The 25,000-nt window shown below is 50.5% G+C and overlaps 1 protein-coding gene across 10 annotated transcripts in view; it reads left to right on the top strand.

Moving 5' to 3' along the window:
• LOC125949825 (serine/threonine-protein kinase 24) overlaps positions 1-25,000 on the top strand; it is a 52,396-nt gene that overhangs the window by 20,035 nt on the left and 7,361 nt on the right. For 7 of the 10 annotated variants that reach the window (XM_049677226.1, XM_049677225.1, XM_049677232.1 and 4 more), the window contains 2 exons: positions 21,329-21,424; positions 21,852-21,980. In XM_049677226.1, the coding sequence (XP_049533183.1) occupies positions 21,329-21,424; positions 21,852-21,980 (225 nt within the window). Of the gene's footprint in view, positions 1-2,117; positions 2,238-13,024; positions 13,662-13,846; positions 15,216-21,328; positions 21,425-21,851; positions 21,981-25,000 lie in introns of those variants that run through there. The other 3 variants (XM_049677222.1, XM_049677224.1, XM_049677223.1) reach the window with 2 other exon arrangements.

Raw genomic sequence — 25,000 nt, 5'->3', positions numbered from 1 at the left:
GTAACACATATACCACACCAGCCCTCAATCGGTACACCCCAAGCGAATGTAACGATTTGTCTATAAAAAATGCATCGCAAAGTGCAATGACAAACATTCTATCGCGACACTCGGTGGCGTGCACATGTAATCGTGACAGTATATCACCGGCACTGATCTATCTATCACGTTTTCCTTCAAACCAAACTAACGTCGTGCCGTTCGAAACCTAAGAATGTAAGGAATTGTGCATTTTAATTGCCACTCGTTTCATGAGTTCTAAAACGTTACCTTCCTAGAGCGTCGTTATTTGTCCATCCCACCACCTTTTCCAAATACACCAATACGCAATTCATCGGCGTGTACGGATGGATGGTAAGGAAGTTCAATTAAACTGTCAACGCAGAAGCGCTGCACAAATCATGAAATCAGTTCATGAAATACTCAAACTACATCGCACGTGCGGGCGCGCGCACGGGGTCGCTCGTTTGCTTTCGCGTTTGTTATCGTTGTCCACAGTAGAGAGGGCACAGCGGAACGCGTGATGTTGATGATTGGAATGCTAGTCTATCCGTTTCGCCGCTCTGCTTAATGGACGCTCTCTCGGAGGACGGATCGTGTTTTTGTCACGATTTTGTGGTTTAAGCCTTCCAATGGCTCCCCGTTCTTGCTTCTGTTCCGTGGGCACCGCATGCATGGTACCGATTCTCGCGACCAGCCTTCCAATGCAGATGACAACGTTTCACTAGATAAACATTGCATCACTATTACGGTACCTCTGTTTGTCATCGTGCACATCAATTAAAGCGATTGCTTTCATTTACTTGCTCGCCCTCTTCTTACACAATCCCACTCATGAATGACTGTCTCAAACTATTTCGATTCGATTGGGCTTAAAAAGTCAAACAAAAAAAGTGTTTTCATTTACCCAAGCAGAGTTTGTCTATAAGTTATTTGAAAGATGCGGAAGTGTTAGACATGAGACACGAGCCCCGCTAGCCGTCGTTGGTCGTTGGTCCGAAACTGCTTCCTATTTTCTATTTCCTCACCGACGACGACCGACCACCGTTAGTAGGTCAAATTTGAGCTCTCGCTCGCTGCGGGATCTTCTCCAAACTTCCGTTTACGTGGTCCGTCTGGGAAACGGGGGGCTGGCAAAGCGTCTTCGCGGTGGCCTCTTCTCCTGACGTCAGGAAACTCGTTTTCCCATCAGCTGGTGCTTCGGCCACCGGTAATTGTATGTTGCGCGCACAGCATATTACTTATGTGCTGTGTGTGATGTTTGTGTGGTGGTTGGACAAAATTCCGGCTGTTTCTGCGTGTTCGTTCTGCCCTCCCGATGTGGTCACGTCTGGTCCCCAACCGAACAACCCCCCCATTTATGTCGTGTGACAAACGAAAGCGATGGCGAGTTGGTTGGAATGTTTATGTTTTGAGCGGCATCGTTGTAACAAAATTGATCGAGGCATGAATCGTAATTCTATCTTAACTATTGCTTAATTATTGTTTATTAACAATCAATTCTCTTGAAGAATTTGTTTTTTTAATGTTTACGGTTCATGATTTTAATGCTTCAAACTGTAAAATATTGTAAAGAAACATCGAAATCGATAACGAAAATTTCGATTCATTGGAAAAGCGTCCCGCAACGCTTCGATCGCGCAAAAACGCTTCAACATAATTCGAAGCGTGATCCAACATGTCGCGCAACACACATATCTGCTCGACGCGACAGTGCCGAGCATTAGTCGAGCAGTTTGGGCTCGGCCTCGGATTCCTCGGGTTTGCGTGACGCACCTTTAACAGCTTGTGGGCGCTGGGACGGACGCTCGCTCCGGGTTTTAGCTGTTGTTATGGTTCTCGAGTTATAACCAGCCCACCGCAAATCTTGAAGACGAAAAGACCTTCAGGAACAGAGGTATTGCATGATGTGTGGAGGGGAACCGTAGGTCGGTTCAGCGGCGCGCAACGGCCCAACGGCCCAGGCACGACGAGCTACGTCGATCGGCCGGCCGACCGGCAGGAGAGGAAAAGAAGGAGAAGGTGGACGACGTGATGGTGCGACGCCGACGGTTTCGCGGGGTTCGTTCGTACGCTGCTGCCAGCCGTACCGTTGCGCCGATCGTACCAAGCCGTTCGCGCAGTTTGTGTCGAACTTTCGGCCAGAAGAGACTTCGCGCCGACGAAACGACGAACGCGCGCTACTCTCGACGGATATTCGAACGCGTTCGCGATCATTCGCACGAGGGTTTTCGGGGGTAAGGTTTTTGGGTCGCCGCGTTGGCCGTTTCTGGCGTGACCAATTGTCGCGGAAAGGTGGTGCATAAACGGTTTATTAACCGTGTGTGTGCGAGCGCGCGCGCGCTCGTGTGTCTTGTAACCTTGAACACGTGTTCAACTTTAAGAAGGAATCGGCCTGAAAAGCACAAGAGCCTCATCCCCCTTCGTGACACGCCGCCCAAGTGTCGGTGAAAAGCCCCTAGAGGGGCCTGTTGTTGTTCATGCTACGAGCAGCGAGTGTACGATCCCCCACGATCCACGATCGTGAGAAAAATGTGTTGAATCGTTCCATCCCAGACCGAATTCACTATTCAGTGCCCGGGCGCGTCTTCAACTCCGTATTCCAAATGGTGTACTTTCGTTCTAAGGGTTCTTGCTACAGTCGAGCGTGTGTTTGTGTGTCTGGCAGGGTGTAGTGTCTTTTAGAATGTTATTTTAGCCAAATGTAAGAGCGAATATGTGTCTGTGTGTCTGTGTGTATCGGATTGCCGTTCACTTGTTGCTCGAGAAATAGTAATCATAACGAGTGGTCTGCCGCCTCATTCCGGTGCTGTTGTACCGTGACGATGGCAGCGATGCCTGTTCCACAGCACAGCACAATATCCAGCGTATCTTCTGCTTCTGCTTCAGTGTTCAAGGTTGCTCGCTGTTCGCGAGTGCTCGATACGCAAAAGACGCGAGGTTCTGCCTCCACGTGAAGGTGGCATTCCCTGGAACGCAACAGACATCGCTAAACAGGAATGATTCCATTTCGCTGACGACCGACAGGCGGGCGGCGGGGTCACGGCGTTGTGTGGGGATTATCAAGGCACAACTCATCCACCACCCCGCCAACAGGGACCAAAATGGTGGATCAGTGTACGCGATGTGTGTGCGGCGAGTGTCTGTTATTGTCTTTTTATCGCAGAAAAGCCATGACGTTGGCGAAGGGGCGATGTTGGTGATGATGTGCTTTGGCCTTGGGCACACTCCCCGCACACTCTCGTCGTGTCATTCTCCCGGGGGGCATTCTTTCTGGGCCTGGGGACCAACATGATAAAGGGGGACCAACCAACCCTTCCTAATTCAAGGGGCAGGTCATTGTCATTTCGTTGTCATCGTGAGCCGAACCGAGGGCCGGGATACTGCTTGCTGCCTCATACCCAACCCGGGAATGACACCAGGAACACACATTCGCAGGGGAGACTCGCATCAAAATGGCAAACACAGTCAGCTAGTATGTGATAGTTCAGCATGATGCCACCAGGGAGCACTTCAATTAACAAAGTATAACAGCTCCCGTTTTTTCGTTTCGACTCCGCTTTGTGTTCCTCGTGTCCTCTCGGGCGGAGGCTCATCCCAGCGACAACTGGGTCGTCAGTTAGCCTGTGCCAGCCTGCTAGCCAGTGTAATCTCCCAGAGAAATTACTTTATCAGGCAACCGAAACACGTACACCCGTGTCCGTGTCCGTGTCCGTGTCCGTGTCCGTGTGTGTGTTTCACCTACCGGAGGCGCCAGGGTTTGAGGTGTTTATCCGATCGCTGCTCAAAATGATCGGCTGCCCGTGAGCTGAGAAATGGTTTTATTATTCCGGCCCAGGAGGCAAGCACACCACAACGCACCAGATTGATGATTTAGTGTGTATGTGTTGGCCGCGGCGACGTTTTGGGATACACCAAATCCAACGATCGGATGGCGCACGGGCGGGAAAGTATGGCACCGCCCGACGATGGACAGCGAGGTGCACCGAGAGGCAATATGGTTTCGATGAAAAGTGGAGCATAACGAGCCGAGGCCGCCGCCGAGAGATGGGAGATGGTTTTAGAGCTTCGAGCGAGCTATTTGGCCAGGTTAAGGCGCTATTGGTTGGAGCTGGTACACTCGCCATGGCTTATCAGTGTGACAACATCACAACCATCGGGGATCACAATGAGCTGATGTGATGTGGCTTTCAATTCGGACACTGGCCACTCGCAAACCGGCAGCGAAAACGAAGAAAGTGGTTTTCACAAATTCACGATTCCCGAATCCTTCATGCTTTTTGAACGTCGACGTCGTCGTCGTCGTCGATGGCTGGTTGGTTGGTTGGTGCTCAGGTGGCGCACGGTTAAGACCGCCGTGACCACCGCGGCAAGGTACAGCCCACTCCAAACCTGTTCGATGTTGGAACCGGTTGGATTTTTGTGAAAGATAAAAGGTGAGGCGGGTGGTGAAGGTGAATCAGAATGAGAATGAGGGTGAGAGGTGGTCCTCCGGGCTCCCCGGTGAACCACAACCAGCACACCGCGCTCCGCAGCTCCATAATCCACCAGGCTGTGCCTCCAAGGAGCAAATTCGGATGTGCGAATGGCAAATTCCTTTCTCGAGAGACCGGGAGACAGGGGAAGAGGTTGTGAGTTTGAAATTGATTCCTGCCAATAAACACATGTTCGTGCGTGTGTTGTTTGTTTGGCAAACGAAAGGATTAAGCAGCGCAAGATATGGGTATGCAAATTGGTGCCCGTCTCGATACTCACACGCATACACACGAAAGAGGAGAGACCTTGGCTCTATTGCGATTGCTGGTGTCTTTCACTCCCTCTCCCCGGCACCTTGCAGGAACTGACTGATATGAATATGGATGGTTCATACGAGGTACGAATTCGATAACACCCTCCCTGGGCCTGGATGGGCGGGCGAACCGACCAGCGAATGGCCGCTGGTCCAGCGAGAATGGTCAAAAGTGAAAGAAGAAGGAGAGATTCACCGAAACACATCGCACACTGCGTGCCGAGGTCCATGAAATGCGTCTTGTGGGAGGAGAGATAGAAGGTGGTGGTGGTGGTGGTAGTGGAGAAACTAAATACCGAACTAACCAAACATACCGCGCGAGGTTTGTGCTGCTGCTGCTGCTGGCAGGCTGGCAAGCTGGCAGGTAACCTACTTTCTCCCGCGCTCGCGCGCTGCTCACTCGCGTTCGATGCTTCTGCGCGCCCCAGTGCGTCTCAGAGAGCTTTGAAGACTCCCCACTTCCCACTGCTTCCTTGCTCCTACACGACAGAAGACGTCAGTATGGTGGCCACGGTCGTCGAGGTCCCAAAAGCTCGAAACCGAAACTCGAAGCCGGGAACTTGGTCTTCTCTCCACACCCCCCGGGGGGCGGGAAGACTTTTGATTTTCCCATTGCGCGGCCACGCTTTGGTAGTAACCATAGTCCACCTCTTAGAGCCTTAGGCCTCCAGAAACGGGGCGGTTCGGGGGTGGAGGTCTAGGCCTCCAGAAATTGGGAACAAAGTTTGGGTAACGGTTGTGCGTGCGTGCGTGCCTGCGTTGCTTCTCTGTGTCTCTCTCTCTCTTTCTCTCTCTGTTGCTCTCCGTCTCGTTTCGCTTTATCGATCTCTGGATGCGGCTCGTGGAGTTCACCGTTTATGGTGCACTTAAGAGGTGGCCCCAAGCGAAGCAGGTTAGCTACAGCGCTACTACACCACGCTACTCCTTTCACACCGTGGCGTGCCTCTGTCTGTGTGTGTGTGTGAGCGTTAAGCTGCGAACATCATCGCACACCACCAGGTTTGACATAGATACCACCGGTGTGGCATACAAAAGTGATAGCATATCTCGGATCGCGCGCGGCCACTAGTAGCCCATTCGGCCATCGACTCCCTAGTACTCGGAGTGCTCGTTCGTTCGTTCGCTTGCTCGCTCGATTGCATAAAGGTTTTGCTTGAGCAATAGCGGCACCGGCATTGGCATCGGCATCGGCATCGGCATCGGCACCGGCATAGTGACGATGATATAACTCTCCCTGATGGTGGCAGCCGCCTCGCAGCCTCGTGATTGAGATTTGTCCGATGCTCCAGGGGCACCGACGGGCGAAGAATGCTACTCCGGTTTTATGGGACGACAAAATCATTTGTCTTGTACGGCGTCGCTGTCGCTGGCGCTGGCCATTCGATGGCAGCTTGATGATGTTTCGTCATCGCATCGTGGTTCGCGGTTTTTAGAGGGCTCGTTCGCTCGCTCGTCTCCTCCGATATGGTGCTGGTATCCGTCGGCCATTCCTAGGGACGTTTAAGGCTGGCAGTGCTACTCTGACAAGTTCCTCCATTTACAGTTGATCGTGAACAGGAAAATCAAACTAGATCGTTGATCCTACCTACCTCTAAGGTGCGTTCGCCAATTAGTGGGTTCGTTGCCAATGTTAACCCTATTTACGTTTTTTTATGGCTCGTGTGTGATCGACGAAATGCATCTCTCGCAATACCAAATCAATTGCACTGGCATTCGGTTGCATGTCATTCGACGGCATTAGGACGGCCAGGTCATGCGAGAAGTATCGAAATTATCTCCAAATCCCTCATCTGCAAAAAACATACTGATCTCATCTCGAGAGAGGAATGTGTGTGTCGAGCCCCGTGGTTTTCTAGCGCTACTCTGACTGGCCGTTCCTTGGAAAGTTGCCACACCGCCCCATCCCCTTCATTAATCACAATCACACAAACACATATTTGGAGCCTTTCGACATCGAAGCTCTGTCGGAGATGTGGTTCGGTGACGTGTTGCGACGGCAGATGATGGTCACGAAAAATCACTCAAAAATTAAGGCGCTAGCAGGCTGGCTCATAGGGTTGGCTGGTGGTTTCGATTCCGAATGAATGCCGACGGCGCCGTGTTTGGTAAAAACGGCTCCGGTGCGTGCGTTCACGCGTGTTTTCGGTTGGACGACTTAATTGGTTTTGATTTTTGGGGCTTTTTTGAGGTCTTTTTTTCCAGTGTTGTTTGTGGAGTGCTAGAGCGTGCTGGCCACGCTGGTGGTGCAAGAGATAATAAACCCCCAAAACGAGAGCACAGATGGCAATCGTGTGTTGTGTGTTTGTTGCGATGTGACCACGATGCTCAGTGGTTGGTTTGTTTGCATGCTTTAATCGCACGAGCGCGCGTGTTGAAAGTGGTGATTGATTATGCTCTCTCTCTCTCTCTCTCTCTCTCGGTCATATGCACCATACCATGTGGTGTGCTTGGCCCGTAAATCTTTCCAGTGACCACCGAGGTCACGACAAGAATTCCTTGGTTTTCCGTCCTGCAACCTGGACGCCCTGCCGCTGTCCTTCTCCTGTGGATTGGCTCGATAATACAGGTTTCCGTGTTATTTGCACGAGGGGTGACACTCTCTCGAATTGCTGCTGCTGCTGCAGTTGCTGCGTTCAAGGTTGGTCACCTTGAACCGAGCTGGCCCAGGCACAACCCACAATCGCAATCACAACACCGCCGCACCTCAGGCTGCAGGGCCTTTGCTGCATGTTGTTGCGTTGACACAGCCTACCGGAGCGTGTCCGTGTTCGGTGTTCGGTGTCCGCCGGTGCCCCAGGGTACAGCATTCCTGTTCCGGTGCCAAAATAAAACCTCCAACACATCCGAACCGGACTTGAGTTGGTGCGCAGTCGGTCGGTTGGCCTCGAACTTTGACACGACATCGGGTACCCCAACCGTCGGGGCGGTCAGGGGAGGAGGACCATATTGCATTGTTTTGGCTCATGCACCCCACCCTCTCGGCACTGACAAGAGGGCATCGATTATCGATTGTCAAAGTGCTGCTGCTGCTGCTGCACCCAAGCGTTTCAGCGTCTTCCGGGTACGCCTCTCGGAATGTCGTGGTCCTCCTACATACCAAAGAGCTACGCCACGTGCCAGACACACACACACACACACACACGCGCACACCCTCACGCCCGTTGTTGTGGGTTGCCAAAGTGCAATTGCGCAATGGACCCCCGTCGCAACCATCGTCCGCCATTGTCCGCTCGTTGTGGTTTCAAAAATAGCTGCAACGCCAAGACCGGGCCAGCCCCAGGCCCAACCACTTCTGACCTCTAAGCGATGATGAATTGTCTCCACCTTCTCGCGGTCCTCGGTGGCTGGACTGGACTGGACGTCTTTTGCTCATAAATAGTGATCTCTCTACTGCGGGTTTTTGGCTTTGACGCGATGCAGCAAAGTGCCAGCAAAATTATGCGCCGAACGTACATAAATTGTTGCCTTTAATTGCCCTTCGCTGCTGCAATCCCGAATCCGGTGACCTGCGATTTCAAGCGGGGATGAATTCTATATCCGGGTGGATAGAACCGATCTTTTGTAGATTGAGGGGGGGGGGGAAGGCAGGTCAGGGGTCCCTCTTCATTGCACCAACACCCCCCTGGCATTGCTGAATGGCTTCGTTTAATTGCCTTCAGTATGCGTTATTGCCAGTAACGGCAGGACAAGTATGGACGATAAACCGATCGCTATCATTAGCTACGTTTGTGCTGCTATTGCAGCTACCAGTTGCGCTATGTCGATTAATATGTTGCATTCCGCGGCCATTTGCTTACCCAACGGTCTGTGCCGGGGCCCCTTCTTCTGCATCTCAGGCCGTGCGTATCTAATTTGCTCAACATCATCATTAGGCTGTGGCAGCGTTTGTGTCTGACGCTTTTTGTTGCGTTTTGTTGCGATCGTTTGAATCGTACGTCTGTTTTTTGTAGACATGTTTGTAGTTTTTTGTTTGTTTATTACAAGCTTTCGATCAATGCGACTCGCGAGATCACTAGACCGTTGCAAAAGGAGGTGGTACGGTTGTGCCTGTGAACGGCCAGAGCCTATTCGATATCAAGCAACCTTCTGTGTGGCCTTCGCTCTAGACTGCCGAGAGAAATGTCTATTAATTAACTGGATCGCCATGATGGTGTAGCGAATTGACTGCTGTGTGGCTGTGAGTCTTGCCATCGACCATACCAGAAACGATTAAGATGGTAATGAGGGGCGAGCCGTTGAACGTTCGATTCCGAAACTAAATAGAGCATTATTAGGTGTCCTTGTGGGGTAGGTGTGCAATAAGAACACGGGGACAGACCAAGCTGACGTCTATACGAGATTTATTGATCGATAATTAGCAATAGAATAGAACAAGAATAGTTTAGAAGCTAGATGAGAGGTGAAAAATTGTAACTCTTGAACAAATGACTAAAGCAGAGACTTAAACATTCCTTTAATTGAGTTGGAGGCATACAGAAAGTCGTTAAACAGTTGTGTTTGGTAAAAGATGTAATATTGCAGATGAATCAATCGAAAACCCCTAAGATGTATAGAAAAAGAATAGATAAGGAGATAAATTGGTAACAGAAATATTTCTACTTTAGAAGTTTACAATAAATGAAGTCAAGTCATTAAAAAAAGGTAGACAGAAGCGAAAATTGAACAAGTTAATACATATGATATAGCGAATATGGAATAGCTGTAAACAGTTTAATGCAATTCGATTGCCCATAGAACCCATTTAAAGCGTAGGATTATTGGAACGGAAATGACGTCTCTCTTTGGTCAGCATGTCAGGAATGTCTGCCCGAACCATAGTGACAGTTTGGGAAACAATGAAAGTGGCACATAGTGGCCACGTTTGTGGTGTGTGGTACGTGAGGAAAGCCGAGGCAAATCCCTCTGAGCTCTGTACCATCCGTGCATCAATGCAAAGCTTCTGCTCCGATGTTCGGATTTGTTGTGAGGTTTGAAGCACACGTCGTCGGATCGATTGCTCGCTGGCATAGTGTGGCCCCAAAAACACACACCACCGGACCGGTGCCCCGGTATCGTTCAACATGTGTTGTGCCGTTGTGCATGATAAACTTCTGGTCCTCATCGCTTACGTCGCCGTGCCTATAACCTATGTGAACGAGCTTCTTCCGCCGTTCGTCGGTCATTCCGTCAATCAGTCAGTTTCAACTCGCGTTTCGCGTTTGCGTTTTTCGTCGGCATCGGCTCTAATCGGGATCGGCAAGTGGCTCCAACTGGTGGTGATCTACGCACCCCAACCCTTGGCCAGCAAAACACACATCGCGCTGTGTGTGTATGTGTGCGGGACCGAAAGCCAATTCACTACCCCCCACCCGCATCCGTGTGTGTGTGCGTTTAGTGGGGTTCAAATGTTGCTTTTTAATATTAGCATTTTTTCATCAACCTGTTGCCCCAGGCGCGGGGGTGGTTGTGGCACTTGAATCGATTTATTGTACCCCTTTTCAGGCCTTCCTACATGCGGTGCGACAACAGCGACAGCAACACGATTCGTTGTCGTTGCGTTGATTCGGGGTCGAGGAGGGACCGGATTCCGTCGTGGACCGGAGCTAAATTGAACGGGGCCTGACTTGACTGCCTGACTGACTGACTGACCGACTGACTGCGTTTATGTGTCGGACCACTCTTGGGCTCTTGGGGTGTGTGTGAATGTGTTAGAGAGCGAGAGAGCACGCAATAGTGACCCCACTGCGGGCGGTGGTGCCATCTAACCTACATTTTTGTTGGAAGGTGTCGCTCTCAGCATGACGATGTGTGTGAACTGCACACACACACACCCTAGCACCTGCTGCGGAAGTGCAGAAGCAGTAGACGGAGTACCCCGCTGTTTGTTGTAACCTTGAACGGAGATCTCCTCGGAATCCTGTCTCAGCACTTCGTCAGCTGGCGTTAGCGCCGAAGCGTTCAAAACCGGAAAAAACAAACCATTTTCCTGCATTCCACCATGCAGCTACTGTGTCCGTGCTCAGCACCGTCAGCTTTGTGTGTGTGTGTGTGTTTTTCTTGTGGAAAATGATGAAAATGTAGATACGGAAAACCGGCGCACACTGAACGGCGGCGGCCCAAAACGGCTTAATGCGTGAAGGTGGCAGTGGCGGCCGCCACGCGCCTAGTGGGTGTGGCCGAGCTTTGGTTTGGAGGCCAAAAACAATGGCCGCGTGACTACTTCGGCGGGGGTACTTCGGGAAAACTGACGCCATGCACTTTGAAAGATGAAATCAAAGCCTTCAGTCAGCCGGCTTTGCTTTTCTCGGCCAACTTTTGACAAACTCTCGTGCTCGACGTGCAACAGCGAGCTCGTTTCCGGTCCCTCCTCCTCTTCCTTCGGTTTCTCTCACTCCTTCTTGTGCTCGACCTCACCGAGCCGGGCCGGTTGGCCTCTGCCGGCTTCGCTTTGCGGAATCGCTTTTCCATCGCCAACAGCGCGGTCGAGCGTTGGTGGTGGTGGTGGTAGTTGTGGTGCCCTGCCACCGTCGTGGGAAAATGGGAAAGTTTCATTCCGCCCAAGGGGTATAGAGTCAACTACGGCCTTGTTTCCAGCGGGCGCCACGCGTTGACAGCGAGCGCCTGGTGTCTGTGTGTGTGTACTCGGTGTGCTGCGAGTACTCTCTGCTCTGAGGTTTCTACTGCTGCAGACCGCCCGGTGAAGAGAAGCGCAGAACAATTTCCGTTTACAGTCGGAGGGAAATCCAATTCCCCTTCTGGCTGGCCTCGCGCATCTTGGGACCGACCGTCATCCTCCGACGACGACGTCGTGGGGCCCGCACCTTTAACTCAATTACTGGGTTTTGCTCGGATTTGTTCGAGGCTAAATTATACGTTCCGGAGTCTACCGGAGTCTCGGTACTGCACCACAGACACACATACACACACACAGAGACCTGAGTTGATGGTGCACCGTGTACCGAGGAGGCATCAGCATCAACCTTAGCGAGGTGGTCGGTCTTGCTCCAAGATGCTTTCTAGCTCAAGCGCGGGGCTATTCTAATTGGATTTGAAGTGCACACAACACAACAACGACGGCCTTCTTGGCCGACGCGAACTCGAACTTGCATCCCGCGAACATGATGTGGTTTGTTGCATCGTAGAGCCACTCCGCAGATTGCATTGCATAAGGCACGACTTCACTTCGACTTCGCCAACCGGTAGCGCGATTCGGAATGGATCCGACCGGGGCTCTCGACCCCTCTGCTCGATACCGGGGGACGGCCGAAGAAATGATTATTTATTTACGAGGGTTTCGGTGTGATCGGTTGGAATATGAAAATAGAGTGACCTCATCACGTAAAAAGCATCTTTTCAACTCCAAACCCAGCAGCATCCGAGCATTGGAGCATCTCCGAATCCCTGATGTTTGAATGGCGCAGCCTTCGGATTCTACCCCCTCCAACACCTTGGCTTAGCTCATTTGATATTCGTTTAAGAAATGGTTATTTATTAAGCACGATCACCACCACCACCACCATCATCATCGTCATCTCTTGGCACCTTGGTCGATAGTCGACGCCGCAGCCTTGTCATTATGATTGTATTAACGATCAAAATGGGCAAACATAATGATGTGTCCCTCTCGGACACACGGACACCAGAGCGGCCGGCCTGTTGCAGGCATTCCTCAACCTTCTCATCTTCATTTATTAGTCATGCAGAGATGGGAATATGGGTTTTCTTCGAAACCACCGGAAAAGCGGAAAGGAATCGATAATTCTGTTGTTGCGGTCTTGCGGTTCTGCAATCGACCTCCGAAGCGGCGTGGTGGTGGTGGTCATCGGCATCATCATCACGCCCTCTTTCCCGTGGTGGATGCGGTCGAAGGGCCTTCGAGCATAAAATCAATCAACCGTTAAGAGGGAAGGAGTCCATTGCCTTCGCACCTTCTTCGTTTACTGTTACAGTTTATGCTGCTTTGCGCTCCGCGGTTTTTTAACCAATGCGAACACACACACCCACGAAGAGAGAGAAGCTGCAACATGAATGCACCGCCGGCAAACGCACTGCACACCAAGTCATCAATCCCTTGCTCGCCGCACCGTTGTTCCAAGGGGTCTGTGTCCAGTCGATCGATATGGTTGATTGATTTTTAACAATTTATCGTTGGCCTGGGAGCGGGCGTCGTCGCGCCCCTTCGCTCTGTTGTTTCCCCTTCGCTCTACGAATGGCCTCGTGGAGTCGATTTTTAATTACATCGAATCCGTTACTATGCCTCCGTAGAGCGAGCCGCCTTCTCACCGACAGGCTGGCCTCTCTGGTTTGTGGCACAGATTGTTGATTGATGCGTTGCGGTCGCCAGATGGTTACTAATGGCCTAGAGCGACGGTGCTTCCCATCACACTAGGCGTAACGACAAACCCGACAAAATGGGCTTTTGGGGTGCGTGGAATCCCCGGGGATAACTAGCCAACCACCTGCTGCTGATGGTGCTGCTGCTGGCCAGTGGTCAGCGCCTCCCCAAAAAGTCTCGTAAATACTTTATCATCATTAGGCGACACCTAGACGGGTTTTTGCGGGATAACAGTGTGTATGTGTGCACTGTCAGTTATATTCCCCGGCAAAACAGATGAATTGATGGAACTGAAGCCATCAGCGAGCAGAGTGGTGGTATTGCATGGTCGCTCCGGATTTCCTATTTACTCGAGCTACTCTACCTCCACACGATCAGCGGTCGCACCATCTGCGTACCTCGATTATTCGTTCTCGATGTTCTCTAGCCCGTCTAGACTTTACACAATTAGCTCCGGCTCCGCCACGATAATCGTTGCCACGTCTCTTCACGCATCGTTCACTAGAGTCTGTTCACCATTCCCCGATGGGCATGTGTAGCGCTATAAATCGTTTCGACGTAAGCATAATTCCTGCTCTCTCTCCTATCATAACGCCCTGCCGGAACTAAATACGCACACAGGTGGTGAGGTGTCTCGGCCAAAGGGGCAGGAGGATATCTCGTTCCAACGCCAATCGTGCGACGGCACGGCGAGGCTCGAAGAAACAGGAGGTTAAATTAATATTTCGAATTCACCCTCTCAGAACGAACGTCTTTGTAGCAGAGTAGTGTGTTTGACATTTGCGCCAACAGTGACAGCAAGTGATATATATCGCACGAGCGAGACCCCCCTCATGGGGTGCAGAGTACATACACCGCGAGGTATGTGAATTGAAAGCGGATAGCGTAGCGAATGGCACCGGCACGTCATAACATCATGTCAGCGATACCTTTGTGGCATATGCAGATGACGACGACGATGATGATGATGATGATGATGATGGTGGTGTAGTGCAGCTAGTGCAAGTGCCGCGCCACTCGTGTGACGCAGAACGAGGATCAAGTTGCAGCAGCAGCAGCAGCAGATTGTGTGCCTTCTCTGCTCAAGTGCGCAAGTGTTCAAGTGGCTCTAGTCAGAGTCAGAGGCTGCCACCTCGAGAACCAAAGTTTCAAGGCGAAGGTGATCGTGAACGATCGAGTGCTGCTGAAGACGGTCACAGACAGCGATGATGTGTCGAGTGATCCCGATGATTCCGTCTCGTCTTCGTCGTCGTCCATCCTGAGCAATCAGATAAAGTGAGCGAAACCGAGAGAGAGAGACAGGAGAGAAGGAAATATTCGTGAACGAATGAGAGAGAGTGTAGTTCACGGTGCCACCAGCCGAAGACGACGGACCTACGTATGAAGCGGGACGAGGAAAGGGCGCGCAAGATGTGGAGAGACATTGGGGTGGCGGCCATGCAGCATGGTCCGAACTCGCTCCACCATCACCATCCGGGACCGGTGTCCAACGGTAATCCGCACTGGAATCAACCCGGTTACCGGAACTCCTACAGCCTTCCCCATCCGACCTCACAGAATGGTGGTGAACGGGGTGGTGGTGGTGGTGGTAGTCGCTATCAACCGCAGTTGCCACACTACGACATCAAGCCACTGTCGCAGGCCCCCTCGTTTCCGGAGATTTCCAGTGCCAGCTACAATGGCAACGGATACCATGGTTCTGGTGGTGGCGGCGGCCGCGATCACCCTCTGCATCATCACCATCAGCAGCAGCAACAGCAGCACCACCTTCACGGTATCAAACCGCCACGGCCACTCTCGATGTACGAGCTAAACAGTCACGGTGGCGGTGGCGGCGGCCATCACCTTCATCACAACGGCAATGGCCACAACAGTCCACAGCAGCTGCACTCGCTTCCGCCGAACTTTGTGCCACATCAGCCATCAGCGCGCAACGGTGGTGGTGGCGGTCAGCAGCTGCCACCGCTATCACCCTCTTCCTCTGCCCCGTTGTTGTCCAGCAATGGTGGCGGTGGCGGCAGAGATCCGTACGGTATGGTACCACGGTCACCGACGAGTCACGTCACCAGTGACGGTGGCGGTCGTGCTCTTTTACAGCAACCGGAAGAACTGGTGAGTTGGAAGAAGGTCTCTTCGGGCGCGAGGGAGCTCTTCGCGGGCTAATTGGATCTGCCGCGGTTGGATGTGGACAATAACACAGGCCGGCGCACCGTCGCGTCTGTCGCGTCAAGTTTTGGTCAAGGTGTTTTTCTTCGCGGTGCGGCGGTGCACGGAGCATTATGAGACAGGCCCGGGGCGGGGGCTCTGTTATGAGACGTCGTTTCCTCTCTTTCTCTATGTCGTGACCATCACAACGCACCACACCACCCCGCCCGTTGGCCCTTGAGGCGACACTTCCTGTCGGTGGTGTGTTTAATTTAATAAACTCTTCCAAAGTGTACGCGTGCACGCGAGCGCGTGTGACGACGGAATCTTGACAATTAGATGTCTATGTTTATGGAAAAAGCATGGAGGCGCGCATCCGCTTCCTTAGAGTGAAGGGAGACAGAGCGAAATGCAATTGATGTGCGCCCTCCCCCAATGCTGGATTGTGTCGGTACACAATACATTTACGAAGCGCGGAAGTGAATGTACTCACCAAACATAATCGATGATTTGTGTTTAAAAAGCGTTGCAGTAGTGAGCTTGCTTGAGTCAATACAAATAAAAGATTGCCTTCACCCGGGGAGGGGGCTCTTGATCTTGATCCGATTGCACAATCTGACACACTTTACCTGTGGGCTGGCTGGTTCTCCTGTTTCCAGCTCCGATTGAAACTGAATCTAGTCCCTCTTGCGCCATCGATCGAAACGTCGTCGATGCCCCTTAGAATCTAGATCATCAGTTCATCGCTGCCAGTCTGCACAATTCCGATCGCTTGTTCTAAAGCAAAGTAGACGCTAGCGTAACCTTTACCTGGCGCCTGGCGGTTTTGCTGTTGCGCTTGCGACATTAGCCCTTTTGCGAGTTGCTGTCGTTCGCGCTCGCCAAACACCCCAACCCCTTCCAATCAGTTGTCACCTTTTCGAAGACGAGCTCCGCTAGCGAGGTGGTGGAGGTGGTAGGACAGCAGAAGGGAAAGTTCAGACCCTGCGCGTGTTTCGTCACATCCCCCGGCATCGGCAAGTCGTCAAATCCTTTCGTCGTCGAAGACGCCGAAGTGCAGCTGCCCTTTTTGTTGCTGGTCTGGCCTTTTTGGGAGAGGGGTGCGGGTTGCCACGGGTTGGGCAATCATTCCAATCCTCCCTCGCGCTTAAAGATCGTGCTGACGGTCTCACACCATTTATGATAATCCTAGGTTTTATGCTCGCGACCTCCGCGGTGTGGCATTCACCGAAAAGCGAAGCATTAATTAGCACACTTTTCGGAGATATTGGCCCCTATTGCGATTGTCTTGTCTCGTTTCCGAGACAAGACTCGACCAGTCTTGTCTGGCAAAAACCGCCGAGTCTTGGTTGTCTAAAATCGGTATTGCGAGTGTCGCATGAACACTTGAATGAACAAGTGTTCATTTGGCTGTCAAAAGCCATCAAAATCGCAGCTTTGTTTGTAAACAATCGTGCGCAGTTTGAATTTCCTTACCGTTAACGTGTTTTAATTCATCAAAAAAATGTTTTCAATCGTACAATATTTGTTCAATTATTCTCAATCTCTGATGCATTTTTATTCAGGAACTCGATCGTCACGAAAGCAAATGCTGAGGTTTAAGCCCATTACATGGTTCTCAGAAAATGTGCCATTTCGTACAATTGAACATAATCGATTACTGGTAATAGGTTATTGATTAATTCCATTAAATTCAACCAAAAATTCCAAATCAACCGCCAGTCTGCTAAATAAAAAACTGTTACGGTAATCTTAAATCGCAGTCTTGTTTGGCAGACTCCCAGTCTGGTAGCTTTGAGTACAAGACAGCTGAGTCTCGTTTCCAAGACAGAAATCGGTGTCAAGCAAGACACTCGCAATACCGACACCAGACTGACGTTTGTCTTGGAAACGAGACAAGACAATCGCAATAGGGGCCATTATTATTGGTGTTCGTGAGTAATTTTCAATGTCTCTTGGTGCTACTGCTGCGTACCTTTGAAAGGGCATCGCGCCGGTCTGGGTCAAGGAATTGCCATTAAACCATTTAGATGGACTTTGGAGTTCCGTTTCGATTGCGATTGGAGCGCCGCACCACCGTCCGTCCCTGTGTAACGATTTATCGACACTTTCGCATATTACCATCGCCGGTGGTTCGCATTTCGTAAACTTTCCTCCGTGATCGTGAGGAAAATTATAGAAGAAAATTGCTGAAAAGCAAAAAATTGAACAACACACACACAAACAGAAAAAAAATCGAAAAACATCATCCGCACGACGACGATGACGGCTACGGAATGATTTCACTTTTCTCCCAAACGCCTAATCGCCTCTCCTGGAGGGGCCTGGTGCTGGTGGCGGAATGTTGTGGGCACAGGGCGCCCGGGGGGCTCCGTCGTGTACCGATTGGGAAAGGGTGTAACGAAAGTTTCGGTTTTCCATTTCCATGTTTCTAAGACGCTCCCCTCCCCTGTTTTTGGCGAGCATTATTATGCGAAATGAGTGAAGCTGGTGGTGGTTTCATCACTCCCTCTCTCGGCGTACCATAGGCCAGGCCATTTTTCCTCGATTGGATTCGCATACACTCTGTACTAATGTTGCTGCTGCTATAAACCGTATTTTGATTGGACTGACCGTGCGCTGCACCACGGCGGATCCCGTGTACGGATCACGACTTTTTTGTTTATTTGATCGAGTTCCTTCCTCCAGCGGATGCTCGGACTGCAGCAGCTTCTGGTGCCGGGGGACTACTACTACGCCTTTGCTAATCGGAGCCGTCCCGACGTACCGTTTCGCATCTTAAGATCAGGTTTATGGTTCAGGCGGAACAGATCGCACATTTGTTTTCCATCAAGCATCGTGGCAAGACGATCGTGAACGGAAATGATGATGCTTCACGCTTTCTCTGGGATGCTGGTAATTACCAAACCCCCCGAAACCGAACCTACGGTCGCTTTATCGAAGCTTTAAAAACAATTCGTTTGTATTGCCTAGTGTTTGGTTCTCAAAAGGCGTCGTGTGGCGACATTGGGCAAGATCGATCGAGACAAGTTCGAGGAATGGGGGCCACTAAAAATAACATTACATCCTGTTCGGTTTGGAGATAGATTTCCTCAACCCGGTTGCGTTAGGTGGTGGGTGTTGTTTGATGTGATATGTTTAATTGATTCCTTATCTGCCCATGTGTCCGCATCAATCTGCGCAACGCGAACGATAACGTGGTGTGGTGGTCGCTCTGACCGCGTTGTTGCAGTTGTGTCGCTATCAATCGCTTGATTGATCAATCCATTTAGCGCGCGATGGCCAGCTGGCCACAGGGCATTCTTCGAGTCGAAACGAAACGTGTGGAGAAACCATAAATGGATGGTGTGGTGTGGTGTCGGTCAGGCGTCTGCTGGACTCGAACGACCACTGCGGGCTTGGTTGCGGGGTTTGACCACTCAGAAATGAGTTTTCTTGTCGCGCTGCGTGATTGATAAAACAATCAACAAATAAGCGTCACTGCGAGGGAGGGTCTGATAGTGACATTACATTCTTGCTCTCCACCGCTCGACACGGAACCGAAGCGCACTCTCGCATTCCGATCCTATCGGAAGTCGATGCCATTATCAAGTCCACCAGAAGAGAAGGGCCATTCTGGTTGTGGTCGTGGTGGTGGTGGTCTCTTCACGGCTTGAAAGAGCACTCCCACTCGGTGGTGGTGGCGGTGGCGGCGGCGGCGTCGGTGGTGAGATATGATGTAGGTAGTAGCTCGCTAAGCTGCGACCCTCGTGCGCTCGCGATAAGATACGCGTTAAACATCCCTTGCCACCTATTGTTTTATTTCCGCGGCGACACACACAAACGAACAACATAAATAAACAGAGCAAACAAACATGGTGGGACCCCGAAAGAGAGGGCGAGAGGGGTGTCGCTCTGTGTCCCCAGGATACGGTTCTTTATTTTTATGATCGCGAACCAACGATGGCCAACGAGAGCAAACCGAAACAGTGTAACGGTAACACCTTGACATAGTTTTACGCTACTACGGTAGCACAATCCGGGCACCGACCGGCCTGCAATGTTGTTCCCTTCGTTTCAGCATTGCTGACAATGCCCGTTGTCCGTCGGAGTTCGTTCGGTGCTCGAGGGATTTGTGGCTCGACACGCGCCACACTCGACTTGGTGGTGTACTTGGGTACAAATGGTCAATTGCACTGTATGTGAGTAATTTGATCGTTATCCTCCTCAATCGAACATTTGTTCGCGAGACCTTTTGAACCTTGAATAGTGAAAGGAAAGGAGCCCCATCGAGGAGAGCCTCCAGGTCCATTTTCCTGGGGTCCCTTTCACGGGATTATGCGGCGTGGCGCAGCCATTCAGCATATTATTTATGCTGCATTGGTGTGTGGTATTAGTTGGAAATAGCAATAAACACAGGGAGTGGGAGTGGAAATGATTCAACCCTCCACCACCATCATCATCATCATCATCATCATCACCATCATCATGAGATGGGGCGCTTGTGTCGAGACCAATAGAATAGGGCTGCTGTACAAAACGGCCGAGTGTGACGATCGCCTGCAATATGCTGGCAATTGTGCAATGTGTAGACGAACCTCCGTGGTGGTGTACACCGATCTCGCCGTGTTTTGCCTGTAATTGCCGATTGTGACCGGGAGTGTGGCACCAGATCGCCCACCCCCCCCCCCCCCCCCCCTCCAGCCAACCACCATCGGTCGTGACCGTGGCGGTGTCGCTGTAAAACAGACGTCAAACGTATGTAAAGTACCGTTCCGTGTGACGAGTGTGTGCTGTACGTTTCTACTCCGGACTTCCCAACAGTGACAGTCATGAGCCGGGGGTGGACATGCTCGCTTTTATACCTAATTGGAGTGGCCCCCTCGAAATCGTTGGGCGGCGCCGTTTTGTGTCAAAATAAATCATCGATTCGTCTCGTCATCTTTCGCCTGCGCCTGATCAACGGCGTGTATTGCTCGCGTGCTTATGAAGCGTTCGCTATTAGTGCGCTCGTTTTACTTTCAGTTTTGTTGATGCATGTTATGCAGCTTCCCTCCCGCGAACGTCTATTGATGAACCCACTCATCAAGTGTGGGGTACGGCGGGAAAAGGGTGCGACCGAAACCACCCGACCCGTTAGTGTCATTATACATTCTCCTTCGGCGTTCAGTGGAATGTATTGAACGACGAGTTATTAGAACACTACTCGTGACACACGTACCAAACAGCAGATCCAACAGAGAGTGTCTTTCGTAACGAGAAGCCTCCGACTAATGTTTGGTAGGGACTAACTACTCAATCAATGCTGCTTCAATCTAACAAAGGCCTTCGATTGGAAGGGGTGAGCAATGAGTCCTTGTTGACATTTTTGCCCAGAAAGTCATTATTTATGAGGCTGCAAAACAACGCCGCTTCCTTTCTCTATCCAAGACACACGTTGATGATGATGCTGCTGCTGCTGCTCCATGCGTTGTGATCACCAGCTACTGTCGCCATCGGATGTATGGGTTTGGATGGATTGATTTCTATGGAATAGTTGCACCTTGAGGACGTTAATCAAAAGCTCTTTTCATCCCTCGTTGTTGAGCTCTCGTTCTCACAAAAGAACGAACAGTGAGCGAGTTCTTCAATGCGAATACACATCAAATATTGATTCTACTTCTTCTTTTTCTTTGTGTCCCGGATCATGCCCCAGACATCCGGCATGCCGCTACGGACGAGCTGCTGACGGGAGCTGAGTGATTGTTAGTGGCTCGGCAACGTTGTTTACTGCATTATGTACGAGAGAGTAGTGTATAAACGAATTAAATTTTAATTGAAAAGTTTTTAATTAAAACTCACACGGGGGTACACCGGGATGAAAAGCTTAGAGAGCACTTCACTAGACTGCTAGCAATGGTTCCATTTGTCAAGCGGCGGTGTGGTAGGCGGAGTAGCTACCACTAACGTCCCGTACTACCGTACCGCCGGTACTACTAACACGTTAGATCGTTAGCTGTGGGTCTAGCTGAAGTCGTCTCTAGAGTGCCTGCTACTATCCTTTGACAACGGTTCTAATATCTCACTCTCCTCACCATTCGTTTCTCTCTTCTTCATTACAGAAAGTCGACCCAGAGCTTATCTTCACCAAGCAGGAGCGCATCGGTAAAGGATCCTTCGGTGAAGTGTTCAAGGGTGTTGACAACAGAACGCAGCAGGTAAGTGGATTGTTGGCGGGCTGTCGGAACGGAGTGGAAGGACCACCTCTAATCCAAGACCATCCCGTCCTGTTTGATAAATGTCCTTCCATTGCCATCCTTGCGCTTGGCACTAGTAGTAGAGCTGATGGTACCATTCCCGTTTTGAGCTCGATAGTCGGTTAGCGTGTTGTGTAGCCAGCCCGGGAGCCAAGTTGCGACTAGGTCTGTGGTTCCATTGTAGGAGCGCCAAAGGATGGCAAAAAGGGAGGAGGAGATTTCGGGACCCAGACTTGGGATTGTAAATTCAACCATTCCGCCAGCAGCAGCAGCAGCAGCAAAACCCCCATCGGATTCTAACGTTTCCGTCTTCCGACTTTCATTTCTCTCTTCCCCATCGCTCACGGGAAATCGGGTCGTGATTCCACTCCCCTCGGGATGTCTGCAGGTCGTCGCAATAAAAATCATCGATCTTGAAGAAGCCGAAGATGAAATCGAGGACATACAACAGGAAATTATGGTGCTGTCACAGTGCGATTCGCCGTACGTTACCAAGTACTTCGGTTCATACCTCAAGGTAAGTTTGTTTTAGCTTCTTTCGTTTTTTTATTTTACTCGGACAGTATGAAGAGAGAAACGCCTCTAGTAGAATCCCTCGCAAACCCTTCAGAAGCTGCTTCATACGTTCACCGTCCATGTCAAACATGACGTCAACTACCACACAGATAGTGATCTAATCAGTCACGGCACTCGGGATTCTTCATTTTTGGAGAAGGAGAAAGATAGAGAGAGAGGGAGAGCGAGAGCTGCTGTGCTTCCTCATCGATCGGGACTCAATCGTGCGTTACCGGTACCGCGGTAAACGGTAAACAGATTCCGTGTTGTCCGATGCCGGTTTCACGAATTAGCATACAAAAAACCACGATCAACTCACTCAACGATGATCGTTATGGATCGTAGAGGCGTATGGCCCCTTATTTAAAATTGCTAATTCCAATTCCTGCGTTCTTCGACACCCGAACCATCGGGTTTGTACCGACGTCTCTCTCGCTGGCTGGTGTCGGCGGTTGTTGTGTCGTGAATGTCTCCTATGTTGCCGTGGGAGAGAAGGTTATTGATGAAACGGATGTCTGAGTGTTGTCACGGGTATTTGAGAGGTTACTTTCATTAGTTTTATGAGCAATTAGGCTGCATCAGACCATGGGCTGACTAACTCTGCAGGCATGGTTTATGACAATGAAGGGCCACGAGGGTGCCATCTCGTTTAAGGAATTTCTGCTGATGAGTCATTGGTGTTGTCTGCGCTTCTCTACAATGGTGGACTAACAAACGGAGGTGTAAACTACTCTGTAATGGCGAAGTGTGTGATGAAGTTTTGCATCTCTGCAGCAGCATACGCGTTTGATTGATCCATTGAGACGTGAATCATCGGTACAATTATGTGAAATGATTATTCAAATGACGCGTCAGCCTTTTGCGGACTCTCGCAAGCGATTGATTCTCGTACCCTTACGCGGTTACCCATTACCGATAGCTTCGTTTGTCGTAGAATGGGCGACGACAAAAAGCAGTAAAGAGTCGGAGCTGGACAGTGAATCAGATCGTTTCATCGGTGCCACGTACTGGTCAGGCCGGTCCAGAATGTCCGAATGGTACCGGGTAACTGTTGCGGGTAACTATTTGGTCCAGCGACCCCAATGGACATGAAGTTTATGTCTTTGATGTTCAACCAAGCGGCTACTGCTGCTGTCAACTGCGATTCGATTGGAGCGGACAGAATGCTGATGATGATGGGCGCTTTCCAACCATTCCCGTTCCCGTTTCCAGCACCATATGCTGAATCTGGCGTTCTAATCCGTCATCTTTCTAACGGGGTGTGCGTTGGGAGGAATATCAATTGGGTCTCCAAACGGTGGACGACGGTGTGTGCTTGTCACAAGCTCCCTCCCATCCCAGCCACTGATGGATTGGAACAATGACAGCGGGAATGGCTGACATACCGCGTTTCTAGCGCAATGTTAGATGTAGCTGTAGTTTCGTGGCATTATTTATTTGCTGTTTTAAGGGTCCGTTCCGCTGATCCTCACCTATCTGCATCGCGGAACTCACTCGAGTCTCCAATCTAGATTGTCGCATAAAAACACAGAACCCTAACGCGCTGCCGGTGGAGTTCATCAAAATGTGCGTGTTTGTTTTAATAAAGACGACATCAGCTAGAGTCCCACGATGATGATGCTAGATGACGCCGAATGTGCGCCAAAGACGACGATGACGATGGCGACGATGGCGACGGTTCCATAAAACTCTTCCAGACTGCTTCAAACCTTCGACCACCGCGGTCTGAATCCCCCCCATCCCCAAGGGATAGCAAAGTGGTGACTCACCGAGCAGCAGACCATAAGCGAGCGCGAACACAACAAGCGAGCAGCGAACCTTATGCCACCGCTGAAGGTAGCCGCTGATTGTCGGTAGCCACCGGGTGTATGGTCACGGAATCGTTCCTCTTTGTGTGTCGTGCGTTTGGCGTGTGGTGCGTTCAGCTAGCGTGCAGCCAGTACCGTGAATGTCACCGAGAAAACACTTTCCATGTTGGTCGTCGTCCCGCGCATTGGTGATGGTGTGGGGTGGGGGTTTAAAAAATTTGCATCAATAATCGACTCAATCGAATGCTCTGCGTACCGAATGGCTTACGGACAGCAACACCGCCAGCAGTGGCAGCAGTTTTGACGCATTAGAAAGTAGCACATGTCACGGTACATGTGGAACTGTGTTTGGGTCTAACGATTGGTGGCACAAAGAAAACGGTAAAATCGAGCCAAAAAGGTGGTTCGTTTGAGGGCTACGTTGGTGTCCACTGTTTGTTTGCCGGTGTCTATTGTACTCTATTTCATATTCATTATTTAGCATTGATAACCTATGCAAACAGTATGATGGGTTAGCGTACACATAAGCACATTAACTTTTATCTTTATCAGGTGAAATGATCTGTGCATTATGGAAATTAATGACTGATGTGTGTGGTTCGAAAGGAGTAATTTGAATAATAATTAGATGGTACATCACCGATTTGACCAGCATGTTATAGTATGAATTTACTGCAGAATTACTATGCGCGGTGGATTAAAATGTTTGGAATACATTTTTAAAATGTTTATTTCATTGAAAAATAGTTAGAATAAATTGATTGCGTACATTATTTACAAAAAAATTAAAAAATACCCTACAGACAGTAGTACAGAGGGTAGGAAGCCACAATAGATTGTAAATTACAAGATCATTCAATACGTAGAACAAGCAGCAAAAATATGAGTCTAATCGTTTCTGTCAAACCGTGCGGTTTTCCGGTTATGATTGGGACCTTTGCCGATTAAAATCTACAAAAACCACAATCCAAAAATTCCACCTCAACATCGGAAACGAACTCTCCGGATGGTTCGATGTGTGGTGTGTGTCGGTGTGTGTGTGTGTGTGTGTATCGTTCCGCATACCAACCCATCTTCTGGTTCTGGTGCGGCAAACACACTTTCCAACCTGTGTCGGTTGCAGATGACAGCATCTTCTTTGGGCTCGTTATGCATCGCTTTGATGCCGTTTGTG

Source organism: Anopheles darlingi, chromosome 2 (genome assembly GCF_943734745.1).
Source record: "Anopheles darlingi chromosome 2, idAnoDarlMG_H_01, whole genome shotgun sequence".
In the NCBI taxonomy this organism is placed as follows: domain Eukaryota; kingdom Metazoa; phylum Arthropoda; class Insecta; order Diptera; family Culicidae; genus Anopheles; species Anopheles darlingi.
The sequence above is the reverse complement of the archived record's forward strand: the minus strand, read 5'-3'. Positions and strand labels throughout refer to the sequence as shown.